Source organism: Bactrocera oleae, chromosome 3 (genome assembly GCF_042242935.1).
Source record: "Bactrocera oleae isolate idBacOlea1 chromosome 3, idBacOlea1, whole genome shotgun sequence".
NCBI lineage: Eukaryota > Metazoa > Arthropoda > Insecta > Diptera > Tephritidae > Bactrocera > Bactrocera oleae.
Genome location: NC_091537.1, coordinates 23,126,789 through 23,151,212, shown reverse-complemented (window position 1 = coordinate 23,151,212; position 24,424 = coordinate 23,126,789). Strand labels below are relative to the sequence as shown.

The 24,424-nt window shown below is 34.5% G+C and overlaps 2 protein-coding genes, 1 long non-coding RNA gene and 1 other non-coding gene across 6 annotated transcripts in view; 3 read left to right on the top strand and 1 right to left on the bottom strand.

Annotated features, from left to right (window-relative positions):
• Positions 1-1,153, top strand: part of LOC106619855 (uncharacterized) — a 10,148-nt gene extending 8,995 nt beyond the window's left edge. Inside the window, exons 2-4 of one of the 2 annotated variants that reach the window (XR_011395056.1) lie at positions 365-581; positions 650-863; positions 916-1,153. Coding sequence is in view for 1 of the 2 variants with exons in the window: in XM_014238143.3 (XP_014093618.1) it covers positions 365-581; positions 650-745 (313 nt within the window). In the remaining variant the exon portion in view is untranslated. Of the gene's footprint in view, positions 1-364; positions 582-649 lie in introns of both variants that reach the window. The other variant, XM_014238143.3, reaches the window with a different exon arrangement.
• l(2)05287 (WD repeat-containing protein l(2)05287) lies at positions 888-24,424 on the bottom strand. 2 transcript variants are annotated; one of them, XM_036366680.2, is made up of 12 exons: positions 24,224-24,424; positions 24,047-24,152; positions 23,600-23,983; positions 23,428-23,535; positions 23,039-23,171; positions 22,514-22,924; positions 22,274-22,452; positions 21,155-22,223; positions 20,947-21,088; positions 20,709-20,869; positions 20,434-20,637; positions 888-1,715 (listed from the first exon to the last, which is right to left on the bottom strand). In XM_036366680.2, exons 1-12 carry the CDS (start codon positions 24,294-24,296, stop codon positions 1,245-1,247), a joined length of 3,441 nt encoding a protein of 1,146 aa, XP_036222573.2. In that variant the 5' UTR covers positions 24,297-24,424; the 3' UTR covers positions 888-1,244. The 2 variants fall into 2 exon arrangements, with proteins under 2 accessions (XP_036222573.2, XP_014093620.3); XM_014238145.3 differs by having other exon boundaries at positions 24,047-24,424.
• LOC106619857 (uncharacterized) lies at positions 10,716-17,343 on the top strand. Its single transcript, XR_011395057.1, has 2 exons — positions 10,716-11,913; positions 16,346-17,343. It is a non-coding gene; the product is annotated as an uncharacterized protein (transcript).
• On the top strand, positions 18,494-21,050 carry LOC138855922 (uncharacterized). Its single transcript, XR_011395058.1, has 2 exons — positions 18,494-18,693; positions 20,005-21,050. It is a non-coding gene; the product is annotated as an uncharacterized lncRNA (long non-coding RNA).

The window sequence follows — 24,424 nt, the reverse complement described above, 5'->3', positions numbered from 1 at the left end:
ATCTATACTAGATACGCAATAGCGGTGTCCGATCCAGAAAACATTAAAGACATAATTCAAAAAAATTTTTTCTTTTTTTTTTAGTGTATGAAAGTTGTTTATACAAAAAATATGTTAGTGGTACAAACATGTTTCTTTTAGAATTAAAATCGTGCCCCAACTCGGCTACCGCAGTTGAAAAATGTCGAAAAAACAATTGTATTCAGTAAAGAGCAACTTTAAGAATTAAAAAAAAATTCAAATTCCTATCCTGAATTATCTGGCATAAGCACTTCCTTCAATAATAAGTAACCATTAACAAAATATTCGTTTGTATCTATAGTATTTTACTTATTTTATTAATAGTATTTTTTTTATTTAATAGGTTTATACCACACAATATCCAGGTCTGGTTTGTAACTCTATGCTTTGTCGTCAGCCTTGTATGGGCACGTCCACAACGGTATGCACACATCGCAGTTATCGAAAATGATGCATATGAACAAACCTTGCCTAACGCGCTGAGAAATCCCTTCTATAAGACGCCTCGAGTGCGCGAGGCACTAGCCAAATCAAGTTGGTTCGGACCAGGCGAGGAGCCGGTAATTAAATTAGATAAAATTGATTACCAATACCGAAATTAAATTATACTAAATACTTTTACTTACAGGTATATGATCGGCAAGCGGAGAAAATACCACGCGCTGAGATCTACAACGTTCTCGCTCATGCCGGATTCATTAATCGAAGAGGAAAATTAATTTAAATTGGCGACTGAGAAAACCAAAGAGTTCTGGGCACCACTAGCGACAAGCGTCAAGTAGGATTATTCGTGGCCTCACGAAAAATCAGCCTATTTACCTAACCTCACCTGACTGAGAAGTGTACTTATAGCATCCAAAATAGCATACTTATAAAAACCAATTTTTTATTTAGGATTCGTTGGCAACAAACAAAATCAGTATATATATTATATTACAACGGATTTAATTTATATTTTAAAAATATTTCATTGCAGTCATAAACATTAAGTATTGCCCAGTTGCGAAGTAAATGAGGCAAATTGATACATTTGAAGTTTGAATGTTCACAGTTATATATAAAATGGTACATATTGAAACGGTTTTAAATAAATTTAGCTTAGTAGAAACTAAGCGTTTAGAAAAAATTAAAAGTGCAAATTGTATTATTGTATATTATTATTAATATCAGTTTTAATCTGATTCTAATATTTCACTTACTAGCTCTTTTAACTAGTTTTTGTTTCAAAATTCTAACTCTACGCTATACCCGGCAATACGCTTTAACTGTGCTTCGTTGTCGTGTCTCTGCTGTGCTAAAGAGCTTTTCGCCGCATTTGCATTGATTGCTTCGCTTTTTACAATAAAACTCTTCCGTTTTTCCAAAGCAGTTGCCTCATCAACCATTTCGACATCTTCGTCATTGGTTGTGGTGCGCTTCGTCGAATTCACTTTCCCTTTTGCCTCGGTATTCAACTCTTCTTCGGCACTTTCATCATCTGCCGAGTGACTGTCATGTCCATTCATAAAACCAGTCGCACCACCATTCAGCATTTTTCTTCTATTATACAATGGTTTGTCTGTTTTCTCCGCCTGCACTCCTTCATTTGCAGCCTCATCTTTCTGTTGCGTATCGGCTGTTTTTAAGAGAGATTTTACAAAATCGGCGGCGAGCAGACTTAGTGGCGGCATTGTGTGTGTGGACATGTCAATAAGCTTGAAAAAAGACAGTTCCATAAGGATTTAGTATTTTTAATAGTTTAGGAGATATTAATGCAAATATGAAATATCACATATACCAGAAATTACTGTAATAATAATAATAAATAAAATCATAAATTTATACGCAAAGATTCATTTTGAAGCCAAACAGAATGGCATAGTATGAGAACTTGTTTACAAATTTATGACGAACTCATTAGATATACATATGTACCGTATGTATGAAATTACAGTTGCTTGCATCAAATTAAAAAGTAACCAGAAAATTAAGCATTTTGATTGAATATTTGGGCTTTTTCCGGTATTAAGTCAAAATAAGGTGGGAAAAAAAATAATTTAAATCAAAAAAATTACAGAATGTTTGGGACATAAAAATGTTAGGTTAAAAGGTTGATCCTATATAATGGATCATAAGACTCTTACAAATCGACAAAGTATTTTGAGCCTATCACAAATTTGTTGAGACGGCCAATATCAATTTCGGCTATGTTTCCTGGTTCGCCGAAGGTAAGACAGCCAAGATGTTTCAACCTCAGTCTTGCAAAGGCTGGACAATGGAGGAGAAAGTGCCTGGATGTTTCCACCACACCCTCCTCCATACAGCTTTGACAGCTTGCGTCCGTCAAGACTTCTAATCTTACCGCATGAATGCCTATTGGAACCCCTTCTATTACGGCAAGATCAACTTTACTAAGGGTAAGCAGTTCAGTATATCTCTTACATTCTACTCTAGGCCAGAAGCATCTCGCAGTCGTACAGGAGCTGATCGTCGACCAATGCCTGTTAAGCGCACGCGAGGTCCATAGGTCCAGTGCTAAAACCCAAGATGCCAATTGAAATCCAACTCGGTCCCATTTCAATGTGACCGGGGCAAGGGTGCCCCCGTTCGCTAGCTTGTCGGCTTTGAAGTGGCACCCAAACAAGTCTGATAATGAAGTAGCTTGACGCTAATTCTACTTCAGCGCTAGTATTGCCGCTCTCCTGTCGGAGTGAATGCTTACATCCCAGAAAGAGGCTGCACTTCGTACATAGCAATATGTGTACCGCCATTTAATAGCAGCAACTTCTGCCTGAAAAGCCCTACAGGTCCGGTAGCCTATAGCTAAGGTTGACGGAGAGCTCCTTACAGAAAACTTCGCCTCCAAGCTTGCCTACTAGCTTTATCCTATCCGTGAAAAAGCTCACTTCTCCCCATCCACATATCCCTCGTCGATATATGAGGAGAGAAGAAGCCACCACGAGTGGACTCTGCGACGCACTGATCCCAATATTTCCGGAATGCAGAAGAAACAACTTTCAGCGTGTCCTTGTTTGGACCCCTTCATATGCTCAGCTTTCCTGAACTTTACAGTGCACTTGAGCCTAAGTTCTGGTGTAGTCCGCAGTGCACCTGAAATGCCTATGAGAGCCGCTCTTTATCATAAAAATATTAGTTTACCCCAAATTAAGAGAAAGAAACAATTTTTTTGTAATAAATAAAACCAAATCTTGGTTATTTTAATTTTCCACATAAGTTTTGTGGTTATGATGAAAAAGGTGTTAACACAGAAGTTTTAGATCATTTCATAATCACTTAACTTTTTTCTATAGAAGTTCAAAATTTTTGTAAATAATTGCTTTAGTTACGTGTAAATATAATTCTATAAAATAATAATAATTATATGAGAAACTAAAATATTAATAGCGACGCCTTAGAAATGAGCAGTAAGACTCATATTTGGTAAGACTTTTTTTTACATTAAATAGAAACATAAGTTGAAAAAATTAAAAAAAAAAAAATTTAATTGTTATTTTATTAATATTTATAAATGCATTAAATATTCATAAATATTTTTAAATGCTTTTGTACTTAGTACGATTTCAACAGCGAAGACTACGACTAATATAGTATACGTGAATCGATCGAAGGATGTTTTTATTGCGAACAGATTATTTAATATTAAAACGCAATTCTAGAAGTCAATAAGGCAATTTTTGTTAAGCTGCCAATAGACTTTTTTAGCTTAGCGACAGTGAATAGAGCAAAATGCATACGAAAAATAATAAATAAAATACAAAACCAATTAACGATTAAAAGTAAACAATTTCGCTATCAATTGCAATTTAATTTGGGGGCGCACCTGGGAGCAACTAATATCAACCGTGATGACACCAATAAATAAGCAATAGAAAATTAATGTTCAAAGGTACACATGCATTATTTAGGAGGGGGCGATCGAGAAGTGTAAAAAACTATTGGAAATCATTTAATTTACAATTATGTTGTGAGAACATCTAACTTGTCTGTTTTAGTGGACGGTTGGAAACTAATTGTGTTTCAAAACTCTTTCTATTATTTTGTTGGGGAGCCGTAGCTCCATAGGAGCCTTATGTGGTAATCGATATCCTTCAACAATAATAGGAAATTTTGCTTCATGTTGCTACGTCTCGGGACCTAATCATTGCCAAATTAAGTTTGGAAATGAAGGAAACCATAATCAGCGTGACTTAGAAAGAAGAATCAATTTAGAGATATGTAAAAACTAGGATTTTGCATCAAAGAAATCAGTGAAACCATTCGCCGACGAGGTAACAGCTTCTGCCAGTTCTGTCGGCAGATCCGTCAAGTGGGAGAAAAATATACTTTTAATAAGTCCAACAATGCGGAAAAGCTATTCCTTGTAAGACGAAGTACAAGTTTTTAAAAGAAAGCAAATGTTAAAGAACTCTACTGAGATTAAATACAATACTCGTATACCGATACGAAACTGGTACACAATCACTACGCCCCACCTACTTTAAGTTCATTTGAGGCGTGTCATTATATAATAACTATAATAATTGCTAATTTTCCGCTAATCACTGTACTTCGGAACGATTTTATTTTAATTTGTAGGAAAAATACGTTTTACTACGTCTAGTAAATATTTGCGTATGATCGCACTTTATCTGAACCGACCTGCTACCATTATGTACACATGCAGTAGCTCAGAAGCACTTTGTGGCATATAAATAATTTGGCGTATACATATGTATGTATATTTTGAGATAAATAAAATATTTACATATTTGTTTAATTTTATTTTTTTTATAACTAACCCTGCAAAAAATTGTGCGAGTAATCTTCAAAGAAAGTACTTCCAGATTACTCTCAAAGGGGTACATTTTGTAAAGAAAAACGTCTCCAACATATACCTTAGGGATAAAATCAGGTACTAATTAATTAAAAACGAATATCTTTGGGTATAATTAGTCTTCTTTTTTAAGTTTAGTCTCTTCTTAGAACATGCTCAAGTAAAAGAGCACATTTCGTTCCATATAAAAATTACAAAATTGGAATTAGTCAGATGTTACTTTACGATGAATCGCGGATTTATTCCGAACATATATTGTCGCATTTTTTGCAGAGTAAGTATTAAGGGCATTGTAAAGACTTCTACGTCGTATAAACTGTATAAGATATACAAAACTTCAATTATGGGGTTGGGCGTAGTCAGCGACTTGAAAAAATGAATGAAATACATGAATTTGTAAATTTGACGTTTCTGGCGTAATTATTTAGAGTTTTAGAATATTATTTGTATTAACCAACCAACCGATTGCCAAATTTTTACATTGTAGTATGAAATATGAAGATTTTCACCCAGCTTGATAGGCTTGTCGGCTTTTTAGTATATTACGGATGTGTACCATAAATCTATTAGAATACCGAGTCACTTCCATTTTTCCAAAATTTTCAATGCCATTACATTATCAGGAGATTTTTAAAACCAAAAAACAAACAAAAATATTTTTCGGCAAGAACTATAGAAACATTATTTTAGTTGAGAGCTGGTTTGTTTAATTGTAGCATATTAAAAACACGAATTTTCAAAATCTTCAGACAATCACCGCATGTGTCCATTATAACGGGTGTTTGCTTAGACGTGTGGTTTTTAATAAGGCAATACTTTGTCGGAGTTGGTCTTTTTGATAGCTGTTAATTGATTTACACTCAGTTTGGTTTGCCATTTCATAATGAACAGACTTACTCCGGAACAAGGTTTGCAAATCATGCAAATGTACAAGTATTCTCAAAATAATAGTTCGGGTAACACAAGGCATCGCGCGCTGCGTCTAATATTGGATCGCTATAATCGGTCTGCAGAGCCGGTAGTTCGAGCAACCAAGGATCGGTATCGCACGACGTTTATTTAGTGGATAATGCGCATCCTTAGAGACGTCATACATAGTGCGCACCGAAGAAGCTGTCGCTGCTGTGCTGCAGAGTATCGAAGAAAACCCGAATGAGTCTATCTGCCTTCGCGCGTAACAATTGGACAATTGGTTTGCGCGGTCGGTAAATGGGCCCAAAATAATGTCTAATAAAAACACCCTTTATTTAAATTTCGTATTTAACGGAAGATAATTCTAAAAATACATTAAGCAGCAAATTAAATTGCTTTGCAGCTGTCTAGCAGAATTGCGGATCCATTATAAGTAGACATGTACTGAAGTATATTTAATAATTAGCAAGGAGCAGATGAGTAACGGTTAAAGTTCAAGACATGATAGTGTCCGATAAGCCTACCGAAAACCACACGTTTTATTGCCTAACTATGAATAAATTTGTTTTCAAAGTATTTTATATTTTGTTTTTGGTAAATATAAATTTGTTTTTTTAATTGTAATCAAAATTAAGCAATAAGAATATATTCTTATATACAATATGTAAGTGTACTTCTATGCATAGAGAGTTGAAAGAACCAAAGCTATTAAGAGGTCATCAGTGCAAGCAAGCAAAGCATTTTTATTAACAACAATGTATAAACAAAAGAAAACGTTTACTACGGCTGCACCAAAGCTAGAATACCCTTCATAAATAAAAACATTTCCACACAAGAACTTGATTCTATGACAGCTATGTATTTGCTACAGAAGTCCGATCTGAATAATTTCTTCGGAGATTATGCCGTTGCCTTGTGCAATTATCCATGCCAAATTTCTTGAAGATAACGTGTTAAATAAAGAAGTTCAAGATTACAAGGTCAAGATTTTCTCCGATAAGTTTGTATGGCAGCTATGTGCAATAGTGGTCCGATATCGGTGGTTCCACAAATGAGCAGCTTTTTGAGGAGCAAAGAACGTTGGCAAAATTTCAGATTGATATCTGAAAAGCTGAGGGACTATTTATTTCATGTATATACAGATGGACGGACATAGGTGAATCGACTGAGATAGGCATGCTGATCATTTACTTATATACAAGTATATACAAGGTGCGTACCAAAAAAAAGACAGAACAAATGGTTTTATCGGCAAAATCAATTTATTTTATTCAAAATAGTCTCCTTCTGTGTGACGAGTGTTTTAGCTCGTTGCCCGGTATGGCCGCCAGTATGCCGGTGCAAGCCTTTTGAATGGCCTCCACGTCTGCATAACGCTTCCTTTTCATCGGAAAATGCATTTTTCTGAAAAGGTAGAAGTCGCACGGTGCCATATCAGGTGAATACGGGGAGTGGTTGATTGTTAAAATGTGATTTTTGGTCAAATAATCGGTCACAAGCGTCGATCGATGAGACGGCGCATTATCGTGCAACAAACGCCAACTTCCATCTTCGCGATATTCGGGCCGAACACGTCGAATACGGCGTACCAAACGCTTCAAAACTCCAAGGTAGAATACCGCATTAACAAATTATTTGTGGGCAATGCCCTTGGAATTATAAAAATTCTCCAGGGGCGATTTTTTGGGTTTCGGCTCATTTCTCATTTATGTCCTCACGACCACTTTGAAAACGTTGAAACCACTCGTGCACTCTGCTACGGGATAGGCAATCATCGCCATAAACTTGTTTCATCAATTGAAACGTTTCGGTAAAAGTTTTACCAATTTTAAAACAAAATTTAATGTTGGCTCTTTGATCGAAGCTCATTTTCGCACCGATGACAAAGACATACTGACAATTAAAACGCAATAACTTCACTTCCAATAGATGAAATGTCATGAAATTTTTACTGGAAGTTAATAAAGGATAGCAGATTCTAACGCACTAGCCACAGATGGCGCCGCTAGAGTTTACTTTTTTACTGTTTACTTTGGAGCGCACCTTGTATATATACCTATATGCTATATATATATAATATGGCCTTCCACGTTTCTTTCTGGATGTTACGAACTTCGTGGCGAATTTAATATACCATGTTTAAGTATGTATAATAATGTAAGCGATAGCGAAATTGCTTTGAAGCGATAAAGACTAAGGAAAAAATCGTACAGCTGGTATGGATTGCAAACAAACTTTAAGGAAACTTTCAGTTGGTTGCTGGTTAAAACTGGACTAAACATGTTGGGATACACGGAAGCTGCTAACAGGCGAGCACAAAAAATTGCACAGAAACTTGAGCGCGGAACAAAGAAGCTCACACATTTCTTTGAGATATGAGCAAGATTACGCTTATGGAAATTTACTAAAAATGCAATGCAAAAACATTGATATATACATATGTACATATTGAAGTATAACGGTAAGTATGCTATGTTGGCACTTATTTGCTATATACTGGGCAACCCCACGAATAAACGACTTAATTTTCCAAATGGACTTAGTATAAACCGGCTATCAAATTATCTATTTCCCCAATCAGCTGCAGCTGGCCAAAGTTGAAAGCACTCTTCAGAGCAGAGGAGAAGCCTCTTCACGACACATCAAAAATATGAGTAATGCTCATACTTTTATTGATGATAAAAGCACAAAAACAAAACGGACAATCATAAAATGCGTTTGACCTGCTATATAAATAATTAAGAACAAGCTCAAGCAAGTCAGGGACTGAAGCATTTAAATAGTTAGCTGGAATTACATTTACAATGACCAGCAAAAGCGCATAAAAAATGGAAAAATAAAGCCAATTATAAGAAAGAGATATATACCAAGTGCATATGTTTGTTGGTATCCATGTACATTAGTCGAATGCATAAAGCCGGCACAACATAGCAGATCCGAAATATTTATACACCACTACAGACGTTATATCACTGGAAAGAGAATTGTTTTTGCTTTTGTTGGCAAATACACGCGGCCATTAGTTAAACGAAAAAATGATGACAAACTACTCGTGGCGCCAAAAATATGAATAAACTGACCAGAAACCCGGTAGTAATCGCAAATGCGACTCGAAATTTGGTTGTACGGTGGACAAAGCGCGTGAAAAAGAATAACGCATTTTCTTATAAGCTTTATACATGCAAGCAATTAGTTCTATTTTTAGGTGCCAGACAACTATTTCGCTGTTGCCGAGTAAATTTAAGGGCTCAAAGTCTTTCTATCTAACTACTAATACTCCTACACAATAATTAAATACAGTAAAAATTCTCAAAAAATTATTGTTCTTTTTTCTCTTTTTCCTTTAAAGTATATTACCTTAGAAATAGTCTGTGAAAATTTGAAGTAAATCAGACAAATACTTTTCGAGTTATGCTGAAATTAGTGACTGACATGCCGCCCTTCCGTACTTACCGTCCGTATCAAACTAAATTTGTCAAAAGTTATGTCCCTAGTGACAACGTAGAAATCAGTTGTTCTCTTTTGTTCCATCCATTCATGGTTTTACACACATCTAGTTTTTCAGTTTTAAAATTTCGTAATGTAAAAGCTCAATCAGCTGATACGGTATACGGTTTTGCGGCGTTCACTAATTGAAGCATTATTAGATAATTAGCAAAGAATTCTCGGGCGCTCTGAAACGTTCGTGTAAAACTTTAAAAGCATTCTAGTCAAAATTATATTTTTTGAGCACGTGACTATAGCTCGGAAACCGCTCGATAGATTTGTACAGTGCTTTTTAAAACATGAAAAACTAGTGCCTGATTGTGTTGTATTTTACCTGTTTTTTTAATCCCGGTTTTTTAGAAATAATTAATTGTTGAGTTTTTCTGTAAACCTGGAAAAAAATTTCCCGAGGCCGCCATTTTAATAATTAATATGAAATAATTTTTTTGTTTGATTGATTTTAGATGTATTTCCATGGATTAGAGTTAGTCACAAGGAGCTTCAGTTGGAACTGGATCAACAGCCATTAGTTAAAAAATTATAAACCTTAATTAATGTAATGATCACCCTGTCCTCCTGTGATATGAACGATACACTAAAGGAATAACGCTATGGAAAAACATTTATGGTATATCAAAACAGGTAGACAAGATGAAAACGAAAGTATATTTAAAACGCCTTGAAGCCGAAGATATCAATTTTAAATTGGCTTAAGGGAGGGAGTTAATTTATGCAAAAACAGGTATGTTTTTGTGAATTTTTTGTGACGACACAGTTAAAATCTCTTTGATAAAACCAACTGTACTTTAAAGTATGACATTCAATAAATGTTATGCAAAATTTGTATGAAGCAATATTAAAAAATACGGCAATGGCAGCAATTATTCGAACACTCGGAACAAGGAAAAAGTGTTGCGGTGCGCCTTATAACTTCGTGCTGTATCATCCGAAATCGACATATCAAGACTTATTCGTTATATTATATAATAGTTTTTCCCAGGTAACGACGAGGACTCTTTAAAATTTTAATTTTTTTGGAAAACTTCGACTAATTTGTTATTATAAAATTTAAAAAATTATCAACAAGTTTAAAAATAACTCTCCAGCGCAACCTCGTAAATTATGTACAGAAATAGCATTTAAAATTTCAAAACTATCGGTGTAGTAGTTTGACGTCATGAGGGGCTTAAGGCGTGTTTTGAAATCTGATGTAAACCGCAATATTCTTGAGATATTATGCATTCGTTTAAGACAAAAAACAATTTCGAAAATAAATTTGAAAACCTTACTCCTCTCTTAAAGTTTGATTTTGAAAAGTCAAAAATCTTTGATACTTGGATAAAATTTGTATACCCTGAACAGGGTATATTAAGTTTGCCACTATGGTTGGAAAAGTCGGAGTTCTTTTCTCACCAAGAAGCTACTCATTTGTCGGAGCCGGCGAAATCGGACCACTATAGCATATAGCTGCCATAGAAACTGAACGATCGAAATCAAGTACATGTAAGGAATCTTTTGTATTTGTGAAGGGTATTATAGCTTCGGTGCAACCGAAGTTAACGTTTTTCTTGTTTATCCATTTAGCGTTTTCCAGTTGTGGTGTCAGGACAACATTGCGGCAGTTGCTGCTATTGCTCCCACTGCCAAAGCGATACGCAAATAAACAAGTTATATTTGGAAAAACTGAAGAACTCGAATGCAAACGAAGTAAACAAGTGGCGAAAAGAAAAGCAAATATTAAAATAAATAAAAAGTGAAAAATTAATGTAAAAAAAGAACTTCGCAGTTAAGAAGCGAAAAAAGCGGGTGAAAAATAAATGCAAATGTAATGGCTATTTATTGTGCAGTAGTGATATGCATCTCAAAGCTAGTGGAGTGCTCAGATCAGCGAATGTGCAACATAGTAATATTCTCTAGTTGTCGCCGCAGACTTCCACAACACGCGATACGAGGCGTACTCACTGCCGCGTCAAAGAATCGCTTTCGATTGTGGAGTAAAAGTAGTAGGTACGGTGACAGTTATCACCGCCTTCGTTCTTGTCGTCGTGCGAAAAATGCTAACATCGGTTCTCGCATATAAATTGGAATGCAGGCAACACCATGTGCGATAATTTCAAATTGTCACTCGCACTCGCCAGTACATACAAAAGACCTAACGCGTTCAATGCGGCGTATGAGGCAAGCAAAAAAAAAAAATATTAAGAATAATAAAAATAAACTACAGAAAATTAAACCAAGAGAAAATAAAAACTCAACAAAGTAGCGTTATTGTGAGGCGCAGAAATCCAATGCAATAAACCAAAACAAAATATAAAATTATTAGTATAGACGAAAAAATATTTAAAAGTAACTGCAACAAGCTTTAAACTGCAAAAACAAAGAAAAAGTGTAAAGAAATAAGTGAGACAATAAGTCACATTTTTAAATAGCGCAGCACAGCAACACACAGAACAAGTGTTATTAGTGCCAAAATATATGAGTCTATGATTTTTATTTAAAAAATATAGCAAAAATCGATTCGGAAAGATAAAAATCAAAAAAATATACAATTCATAAATCGTAACTGCAAATAGAACAACGAAATGCTACCCAAAATATTTCACTTAATTGCTATTGCTGTACTGAGTTTATTCGCTCTAATGCCAACTACCCAAAGTGGACCGTTGCCAAAAGTGGATGAGGTAAGGAGTTGTATTTGAAAAAAAAAACCAATAAAAAAAACAGACAAGAACACACTTTAACTTCGATTGCACCGTAGCTATAACACCTATACAGGTTCAAGTTTTCTTACAAGAACTTGATTTTGATCAGTCAGTTTGTATGACAGCTATATGCTATAGTAGTCCGATTTGAACAATATGTTCGAAGATTTTAGCGTTCTTAAATTAAAAAAAAAAAAAACAGCGTGTGCAAATCTAACGATTTATATCCCAAAAAGTGAGAGATTAGTTCACGTATATACAGTTAGACATAGCGAAATCGACTCCGCTCGTCACACTGAGCATTTATACATATGTATATATACTTATATAAATATAATATACTGTATACGATGAACAAGAGTTTTTGTAATATTTTTCATAAGCGATTTGAATTTAAAAAATGTTTTTAAACTCTTTATAAATAGTATCTAGGCAAACAAACTCATATAAATAAAACTGTTATCATTTGAATGACCTTCACCACTAACGCACGATTAACTGCTGCTCTGCTCTCGAGAACGTCTTTGTAGGGTTATTTGAGATAATACAGTAAATAGGGAAATAGGAAACACACACATTACTAATAAATTGACTTTACATAAGTGTGAAAAAAGCGCAAGTAAAATTTTTGAGCTTCTCAAGAAACTTAATATTTCGAGAATGTACCACTAAATATAATATATTTCCCAATCCTCAGTTGACAATAGAAAGAAAAATGAACGTCCTTGCGTCGTTCGAATCGATTCAACTTTAAAAACCATTCGCCAAAGCATTCGCAGAAATCTTCTTAGAAATCAGAAAAGTTATGTCAAGGCAAATTGATATATCAACCAGTTCAATGTGAAGACTTATTCGAGATGATCTCCACGTGAAAGCCTACCGTCGGTCAACTGGTCACCTTTTGACAACGCGTTTGAAGCAAATTAAGCTCAAAAGATGCAAGCGGGTTCTTCAGTAGCACACGGTTAGCGGCTATGAAAGTATCCTTTTAACAGATTAAACAATTTTAAATTTTGAGGAAGTTTTTTATAAGGAAAACGTCAAAATCTATGCAGAAACTTTCAATGATACAAAAAAATAGTATTCCAAGGGTTCAGCTGTGTGTGCTGGTTTGGTGAGAAGTCTTCTGTAAAGGCGTTATACCTCTTTACTTCTGTGAAAATGGGGTTAAAAATGGAGCAAAAGTGTACCAGCAGGATTATTTAGAAGGCATTTTAAAGCAGTTAAGCAATACTTCCAGCAAGATTTTGCTCCAGCACACAAGGCTAAAACTAGCTAACAATGGCTTAAAAGTCATATTTCTGGTTTTATAGCTGCAGATGATTGGCGTCTGGGAGTCCAGATTTGAATCCATTGCACTACAATTTGTGGTCAGAGTTCGAGAACATGGCTTGTTGAATAATTAAAGTACCGTCGTTAATATCAATAGAAACTATGCATGCAGCTATTGATCAATGGCCGAATCGTATGAGGTCTTCTGTGAAAGCAAAAAGTGACCGATTGGAACAAAATTTTGCACATCACTCATTTAATATATGCATTATTAACAAGTAAGGAAGGGCTAAGTTCGGATGTAACCGAACATTTTATACTCTCGCAAAGTCAAATGGTATACTCGTTTGAGATTTCTTTGTGGATTGACTGATATTTTCGGTAGAAGGTCAACTATAGGCACTGGGGTCCACATATTTAGTACTTAGGGGCTTGAACAGTTTTGGTTCGATTTAGAAAATTTTTGGTCACAAGGTGGCATACTTTAAACGTATTATTCACGCAAAGTTTTACGCCGATATAATCATTGTTGCTTGATTTGCATAGTGGAAAGTGAAAGAATCAAGTGGTATTTAAAATGGTGTCATATGGAAAATAGGCGTGGTTGTAGTCCAATTTCGCCCATTTTCGCACTATGACATAGAAACATGAAAAGAACGTTATGCACCGAATTTGGTTGAAATCGGTTAAGCAGATCTCAAGATATGGGTTTTCACCTAAAAGTGGGCTGTGCCACGCCCACTGTCTAATTTTGAACGCGGTTCCTATAAAGTCATCTTATACCATCTCAGAGATAAAATTTAATGTCTCTGGCGTGTTTAGTGCTTGATTTATCGCGCTTTTAGTAGTTTTTAACAGTACCGTTATATGGGGAGTGGGCGGAGTTGGTACCCGATTTCAACTATTTTCACACCGTCAATAGAAGTGCTAAAAACATTTGCTTCCAGTGAATTTTGTTATTATAGCATTAGCGGTTTAGGAGATATGCACATTAAACCTATTAGAGGCGGGACCACGCCCACTTTTTAAAAAAAAATTTTAACTGCAGATGCCCCTCCCTAATGTGATCCTGTGTACCAAATAACAGTCTTGTATCTTATTGCGGAGCTTAGTTATGGCAAGTTATTTGTTTTTGATTAATGGCGTTTTGTGGGCGTGGCAGTGGTCCGATTACGCCCATCTGCAATACCAACCGTCTCACGGTACCAAGAAACATGTCTACCAAGGTTTATAAAGATATCTCAATTTTTACTCAAGTTAGAGCTTGCACAGACGGACGGACAGACGGACGGACGGACAGACAGTCACCCGTATTTCAACTCGTCTCTTCATCCTGATCATTTATATATATATAACCCTATATCTAACTCGATTAATTTTAGGTGATACAAACAACCGTTAGGTGAACAAAACTATTATACTCTGTAGCAACAGGTTGCGAGAGTATAAAAATAATAACCCAACGATTACCCTCCTCCTGCCCAACCGACGCAAGGGGCGTAATCCGCATACGTGCGGAATTAGCCGAGTCAGAAAAGGCAAGACAGTTTTTTAAGTGTTGAGTTCTAAAACTGCTCAGCTACAGAAACAAAAATTTCAACAGCTTAGATTTATTGTTACAATATAATAAATTGTTACATTTTCATTTATTAAGAGAAAACAATAGTCTTTTTAATTTTTAAAAGTGAGTCAGATAAAATTAACTTTTAAAAAAATGTATTTTATGTATTTTAATTTTTAACATTAACAGCCTGAAGTTGTAACCGAACTTGTGGCAGGACTAAGTATGTACTTACAGGAATATCGGTGTATTTTTGGTTAGCATAGTACGAGCGTTTTAAACTGTTGCATATGAAATACATATTTAAATATGTATTACAACAAAAAATTGGCCTACATCACATGACGTGAGACACGTATTTTAAATGGTTACCTATTTACACACTCGCCTATATGTATACATTCGTATGTACATACTATATACGCTACAAGAAACTGATGATCGGTTCACCAATACACTCACATTTGTTATGTCAGTCGTGTCTCTCAATTTATTTATCAGCTGACCGTCACTGGGATTGTTAAAAAGAGACACCTAAGACTTGTAAGGCTTACTATAGCTTTCCATATGTAAGAATGAAATAGGTGAATTCTTTAGTACTGTCACCACAGTAATGTCAATGTGATCAATGTTTACGGTTTTCCCAAAAACAAATTTTGTATATGTTAAAAAGAGACAGCACACATTTTCACAAAAGTTTCGAGAAGTTGTAAAATAGCGAGAATGAGATTCTTTGCGAAAAATCAATTATTTCATGCAATAACAGACATGTTTTTGTGAATTTTTTGTGACGATACAGTTAAAATATCTTTATTAAAAGCAATGGTACATTAAAGTTTGAGATTCAATAAAGGTTATGTAAAATTTTTAGGAAGAAATATTAAAATATAACAACAATGGCAGCGATTATTCGAATGTGTCTCGGAAAAAAGAGGGTTGCGGTGCGCCCTATAACTAACTGTATCATCCGAAATCGTTAAATCAAGGTGCATTCGTTAGATAATAGTTTTCCCAGGTAACGTTGAGAGAGTTTTTCGAAATATTATTATTTAATTTTCTTGGAACAATTTGGAAAAATAAATCGCAATTTTTGCGAGATAATCGCAAATTTGGAAAAATTTATAGGTGCATAAGTCTTAAAATTATTAGGCGCACCGACTTTGAAAACGTGAATGAGAAAAATGCTTTCAAGTTTGGGAAGCTGCGGTAAAACGTACAAATATAAAAATACTCATAGCTTCGTCTATTTTGCACCAATCGACAACATTCTTCAGATATTATGCATTCAATTAAAAACAATGATAGAATCATTTGAGAATTTTTTTCAGCTGTGACAGTCAAATTACCGGTAAAATGATTGTCACTGTTCTTGTTGGCATAGCTTATAGTTTTGAGTATTTGAGTACATATCACATACCTACACACCTAGATACATACTAGTACTTCTGTGTGTAAACAACGTGCAACATTTGTTTAGAATATGTGTAGCAAAATAAAACGCTAGAAACTGTTTGTACACAATTAACTTTTCAATTGAATTAAATTCTACTTTATGTCTGTTTGTATTTTTTACTATAGCAACAACTTTCTAAAATACCACAGTGGCATTGTTTGCGCTACTTTAAACATGATTTACTGATGATGCGCCGCTGCCGGCATTTACATGTGCCAACGGCTCCACGCTCCGGTAATGTCAAATGAGTTCCAATGTACGGGAGACCCTGGCCTCCACCAACTCAAAGGAATGACGGCCTCGTTGCGGACTGGTTAGCTGAATAACTTAAATGAGGCATAACTCAAATTATATTTGGAGGGTACGATTTGTATGCCATTGCGATGGAGTCATGTGTGTATCATAATGGCAAAACAACAACAACACTAGCAATCGCAGTTGTAAAAATATATATATAATACTTATGGTATATTGATCAAGGATTTATATTGAATGGGCACAATTTTATATACTCATATGACACAAAAACTCGCACCCACTGACTGATTTTCAACCAAATATACATACATACATACATACATATATGGTATAGTGTAAGCGTGATTGATTAAGTGACAAATACACGGAAATGCCGGCAAACATTTGATGTTAATTTAATTTTGCTTAAATCTCATTTTTATATTCAAATACATATGTACATATCTTTAAACAGCACATTCACAGATGCATATATGTGCTTACATAAGTATATATGGTACATGGTATATACTCGCACATTAGCATGCAGATAAGGAACCGATTTTCTAGGCTGCAACTGAACTCAAACTCAAGCAAAACACTTGGAGATTTCTTCCAATTGCAGTGGCATTGAATAAAAAAAATTAACTTCCTTATATTCATCGCTATATAAAATACACTAAATATATAGCAAATATTACAATAATAAAAATAAAATTCAATAACTTCAAGATAATGCATATATATGAACCAAGTAGCTTAAGCCAAATGTACTTCATATAATATTCTCCAACAACATACACATACATATATAGATTTGTTGTTTGTACTTTTTTAGGCTTAAGATTTTGTATATTTTATATTTCAATAAAGTGGTGAAATATTATTATTTTTTTTTTTTATCTGTGCTGAGTAGCAAGTAAAATATTATATAAATAAAAAAATTCGCTCATTTTTAGGTTATCGAGTCAAAAGTGACAGTTTAACAAGAAAAAACTTTAACCGAAGCTATAATACCCTTCACAGATGCATTTCTTATAGCATAAATGGGTATAAAAAGATCTTCATTTTGATTTTGATCGATCAGTTTGTATGACAGCTATATGTTATAGTAGTCCGATCTTAAAAATTTAATCGGATATTGTAGCACTATTTTGGAGAATAATTTATGACAATTTTCCTGAAGATATATCGTTAAATAAATAAGTTTTCCATACAATGAATGCAATTTAATCGATCAGTTTGTATGAGAGCTATATGCTATGGTGGTCCGATACAAACAATTTCTTCGGAGCTACCGTTGCCTTGGACAACAATAAATGGTAAATTTCGTGAAGATATCTCATAAAAAAAAATAATAATAAAATAATAAAGATCCCAAAATCCCATGTTCTGAGAGAGCTCATGATCTCGTGTTTTTTTTTGGCAGCACTAAAAGTACATAAGCTACTGAACAGATGACAAGCAAAACAACGAACTACCACTAATAATCCCGCACGAAATATATTGCGAAATCAGTGGGTTATTTGTGAGATCAGATTTTTTAGTGAATATAGTTTTGTCTTTAAGAAAGAGTGGAAATTTTGTCGCGAGTATTGTTTTGCTTAGCAGTACCAATTGTCAACGTATGTACATATTTTGGTTAGAATTCCCCGCAAATGTTATGTAAACTTTGACTTTCGAATGAATTGTCAAAAAATATTTGTTTATTGAGTATATGAAAAATAAATCATGTTCATGTTTAGGTTATTTAAAACTTGCAAGTGTTTTGAAATATTAAAATATTTTGTTTAATTGAGCTTTAAGAGTTAATTTTGAAAATCATTTGTGGTTAAAATATGCATGTATATATATTTAGACCGCATAGAGGATATCAAGGTGGTTAAACTAATTTTAATTATGTATATTTTTCTGTTAAATGGAAATCAAAAAATACCCAAGAAAGAAATTTAAAAATCTCAAAACTTATTTCTTCCTTAGTGGCACCACTGTCAAATGTTATAAAAAATGTGAACTTTGACAGCACTCTCTCGATTCAAAGAGTTTCGTATCATATTATCCTTGAAACATATGGAAATGGGAATATGATTTAGGCACGGTTTAAAATAAAAATAAAGAGCATGTTTACGTTGAAACCTTTTTTGGGCAAAATTTGAACCTCGGGGGCGTTTGCAATCAAAAAATGTTATTGGGAATAATTAGTCACCCTACTGTATATACATATGTACATATACAGGTAAGTATGTATATATGTACTGAACGAATGCAGAACTTAAACATTAATAAGGAGTATTTACGGTCTGTTAAAATTTGAAATTTTTACTATATGGGCTTTAATGTTAAGATCGAATCGATACCCCTTCGTAACACTGATAGCAGTCGCCGTCAAATTCTAGTGAGAAAGTATTAAAATTCTTGAATTAAAGAGATTAGGAAAAGGCGGAGAGGTAGTTGTTTACTTTTGCACACATGTCTTTACATAGTATATGCCTACAATTCTGATATTATGAGTTTGATCTTTGAATCTGAATTTATTTGCTTTCGATGACATAAAGTATCGGGAAATAACCGAGATATATTATATTAAAAAATATACACAAAACATATTAAACGGTTCGGGGTAGTAAAAATTTTCAAAAAAATCGATTTGCATTATCTTAAAGTATAATATCTTATGGTATATCATGTTTCGACAAACACTTAATCACGAGATTCGGGCTGTTGAGTAGATTATCTACTAATCTACTAGATTGAGCAAAATTTTGCCATACAAAAATGAGAATTTTTAATCTCGGCACTCTGATTTAGAGCCATCTTTTTGTCAGCAGGGAAATTTATTACATTATCACAGCTGATTTAGACACCACAAACTGTCAAAGTGAAAAAAATTATACAAACAAATAAAATAAAAAGTAAAAGAATTAAAGCAATATCAAGTAAATAAGAGAAAATGGCAGAAAATAGTACCAAAAAAAGCAGAGTACTCGTAATGTGGATTTTGAGCTGCCGAAGCCGATCTAACAGAGTTGTGGCGAGAAAAATGCCGCAGCTTCAATCGGCTAATCGAAAACAGCTGTTTTATAAATTTCCAACGTCAATGAAGACAGTCTAGATTACTGAATAAATTAAATGTAATCTAATCACTTAAAATTTTTGGTGGGAACATGGTATTAGAAATATTCTCGAAAATTTGAAGTAAATCCGACATATACTTTTCAAGTTATTCCATAACTAGTGAAGGGTTCTCAGGTGCTTTGGAACGTTCGTGGAAAACTTCAAATTCGATTTTCTCAAATTATGTTTTTTAAACTGGTGACCAGCTCGAAAACTGCTAGATAGATTTCACTGAAATGTATATAGCTTTTTGAAAACATGAAAATCTAGTGCCTGGTCGAAGGATTTTTTTTTGTTTTTTGATTTCCCGAAAATCTGAAAATTTGCTAAAGCCGCCATTTTGTTAACTTAAAAAACAAAATACCGTTAATCAGGCCTCATTATATTAATTATCTATTAATAAAACAAATTTTTTTTGTCTTTTTGTTTCTAGAAGAATCTCCGAGGATTAGTGACGGTCACCGCAAGGAGCTTTTTATGTAACTGGAACAGAAACAGCCATAATTATTAATATTATTAAATTCTTTTTTTTTTTAATTTCTGTCAAGTCAAGTCAAATTATTGGAAATTGTAATTTTTTCATGTCTCTGACTACAGTCAACTGAACTATTGTAAATATGTACATGAAAACTAATTACATCAATCATTCCTCTTGAATAACAGGCGGATTATTATAATATCGTAAGCTTTTAATTTTTACATTTTCGCTCTTTCACGAAAATCCATTCAGATAGTGTCACATCCCCACAACAACCCAGATCATTGTCATAAACCCACATCAAAAGTCAGAATTTTTCTTGATCGCAATTAAGTACACCTATGTACATTTAACACAAAATGTATATACAAAAAATACACTCACCGATTTCACAGCCATTTTGCTTGAATTACCGATAACCAGTGGTCCGATCGGTTGTCGTGAGTTGGTCTGCATATCAGAATGTTGTTGTGTAGCAAAAGTGCCAAAGGTACTGTATTGCAACGCATGATTGGCCGGATTACTAAAGGTAATTGGAGGTGGCGCGTCATCGTCCACACTATCTGGCACACCCAAATAATTAATTTCCTATAATATATAAACATATGTAAGTATATATGATCTACAAGTATTATAAAAATTTCGCTTTCTGTGTTCACCTGTTCTTCTGTTAAAAAGTATAATGTAGACAGTGCCTGCCAGTCAACAACAACGGAACGGTTCTTGGGATGTCGCCGTGGGAGCCAAGCCGCGCCGTACAAACGGGGCAAATTGCGTCGTTGATATATAGATAGCGGCACATTTGGTTGGAAAATGTACACTATACATATTTAAATTTTCAATAAATTTGAATATAATTTGTGCTGAAATTATACAGTAATGTTTGCGGTAACTTACATTCGTTATACTTTGTAAAGGCAGCGCATAAGTTGCTGATTGGATCGAAGGCCAAATGCTCGACAGACAATTTGCACGCCGCATGTAAACGTAGCGTAAGTAAATTAAAAATTAAAACACGCCTCTCTGTGCACACTATGACCTGAGAGCAGAAAAAATCTTTAGCTTGATAAAAAATTCGAATATGTATGTCTTCTATTTGCCTTACCAAATGAGCCCATTCGCCCGCCGCAAATTGAACCTTTGAGATTTGAGCAGTTATTGGTTCAAGGTCAGTTATTTCTTCAACCAGTTCTGTACTTTCGGATTGCTCCGTTTTCTCCCTCGTTGCCGCGGAATTGTCATACCGTGTATTATTGCCGTTCGTAAGAGACGCGCCTTTACTATTATCGCCAAAATTGAGCACCTCCATCAGTGGCAGCAGTTTTTGTTGCACCTCCACATCATATTTGTTTAGCCTTTTTTGATATTCATGTAAGCGACTCTTAGCTTTGTAACGTTCTCTTGTACTCATACGATTGACTTCGTTTTCCACATCGCGGTAACACTTACGTTCGCCTTCTGGTAATATTGTATCGTACAAATAGGCGAGTAAACGTTCGCGCCCTTCGGGACGTATATTCACCCGTATACCGAGCCGTTGAAAGAGCAACACTTTATGGAAGAAGTTCAGCTCATGCATATCCATTATTTTATTGTACAGCTGTTTTCGCGTCTCTTCGTCAATTTCTTTCGCCGACACTTCCTTGGGATTAAATTCTATTTTTTCACATTTCTCGGCAAACTTTTCCAGTTCCTTAACGAGTGTTTCGTCATGTTTTTCTACGAAGTCATTGAATAGTTGCAACCACCATTTTTGTTTTTCCGGCGTGAATTCATCCTTAAGCGGTGAATCGACGTCTTTGTGTCGCAAGCTTACTTGTATGTATGGCGCAACGCCATCATAACCGGGAGGTGGTGTTAATGCTGCTTTCAGTTTTAAATTTTCAGCTCTATATATACAAAGTGTGTTGCCATAACCAGCAGCCAGTACAGAACCATCTTGCGAAAATGAAATGGATTCAATCGGTAAGTTACGGTAGGAGGTTTGTGCTACACAATACCAAACTTTTCCTTTGTTATAAATATTATCCGATTCTTCCAGCGACCATATCTTAATTATATTCTCCTCACCGACGGTGGCACACAACAAATTATCCACTTGATTTGAACTAGAGAATTCGATAGCTTTAAATCCGCCTTCATGAGGTAGCTCGACATTTGTATTTAGCGTGTAACTAAAATAAAAAGATATTAGTAAATTACTTCCAAAAAATTTTTCACTCACTTTTTCGCAGCCTCATCATGTTTCCAAAATTTTAAACGCAACTCCGGAAAATGTTCGTGATCGTTGAAAACCTCACCGGTGGCCATCCAATCAATATTGAACGCAACCTTTGTCACAATTATGTTGTAGAGAACCTTACCAGTCTCCATAGAAAGTGTATTTTGCATTACAATGTCCATCTGTAAGCAAATATAAATTAATTAAGCTTATATTTGTAACAATATAGATTGCAGTGCTTACGTTATATAACATGGTTTTTGTGTATACGGAGTAAAACTGCAAATGACCGTGTTTTCCATTTAGCACAAGCGTGTTCGTGCGTGGATTTAAACGTAGTCCAACTGGAAATTTGCAATTTCCAGTTTTATCATTTTCCATGTATGTGAAGTCCTGTAGAGTGTTTAACACTTCATTGTCCGTGCCAACAAAATGTACACCATTATCTGCTGTACAAACAGCAATTTGTGAATTATTATCATTAGCAGCGAGTTGACAAATAACAGACCCCATGCGTGGTAGAAAACTGTGTAAATCTGGTCGTTTAGTATTCCAATACACAAGCACGGACTCATAGCCACTGCTGTAAAAACCTGCGCCGCTGGGTGTGAACGTTATACTAGACACAGCGGTGTGGTGCCAATGATAGAGGGTCTACAAATAAATCAAACCAGTTAATATTCTATTTTAAAGAAGATACATTGAAAGTTTTCTATTGAAATAATCTCACTCATATAATTTTAGTTTATAATAAGATTCAATACTCACAGTCTTTATTGTCGTTAGATTCATAAATTCCCTCCACATAAATATTTTTCCAGTTTCGTCACCTGTGATTACCGCTTCTTCGAAAGGATGTGTCCGAACGACCGTAATTGGGACACGGTGGGCGTTAAATAACCTGCAAAAGTAAACAGAGGATACAATTTACATACATGTGTGTTATACCATATATGAATTATTACTGATATTATATATATATTAATTTTCAAAACCATTAAACAACAAACTTTAATTTTATTGTAACATTTTTATCATAAAATTAGAGGTCTAACAAAATAAATATGCGCCTTCTGTTTATGTTATTTAATTAAAAAATTTTAAAATATGTTATTTAAAACCTTTGAGAAATAAATTTTTAAAATAATACCAATTACCTCTTCCATGTCCACGATTTATAATTAAGGAAATATATATAATAACCTTGAGCTATAGCAATATATTTGAAATTTTTTGCGTCCACTGCAACGAGGGGTTCATAGGACCTTAAAAGAATAAAAGAATCACCATTAAAAAATTACAACAATAAAAATAATTCCATAAGCTTACATCAAATTTAATTTACATGGTACGTTTAATCGTTCTCCACTACTTGTATCCACAACACCCCATTTGACTTGCTCCTCATTAGTAGTGCGAACTGTAACAAATGCGCAAGCCGTTTTGGAATTGACATATAAATTAATTAGGTTAAAACTTAAAACTTGTTGATCTGTGTTCAATTTTAAATCTAATTTCTGTTGAAGTCGACCGCTCCGCCAAAACCAACGAATCACTTCTCCTTTAGTTGTGCATGCAACCAGCGTCTCATTATCGCGCAATTCCAATTCCATGGACACTAGATTACTATTACCTCCTGATAGTTTGCGTGCTAGCTCACCGGTTGCCGTGGAATAAACTCGTACAACATCCTTGGAACGTATAAATATAAACCTATAATTTATAATTTGAAAACTTTAGCGCTGAAACATTTTTAAGTAACGCCTTATAACTCACTCTCCTCCAGCGGAAAAAAGTGGCGTATGCTCAACAAGATTTGCACCGGCCAAATATTGTAGTTTAAGTTTATCAAGTTCGTCAAAATCCATTGCATATATATTTTCTAAAACGGGATATATTTGTATTACACTCTATAGCTTTTGTAGCCGAGTTATCAGTTGGCACACGCCTTGCCTCTTCTGCTTTGTTTGTTATACTGCAATGTTTTGCTGCAATGATTTTCTGAACAGTTTATAGTTAAACACATATAAGAGTGGGAATATAGTTGTCCAAAAATTCTCCAAACATTTATATTTTAATTAATATAAATTTAAGTTTTAATAATGGCACTTTCCCATGTTGTGCCGCACGTGTTGAATCTGTCAAAAAGTATAA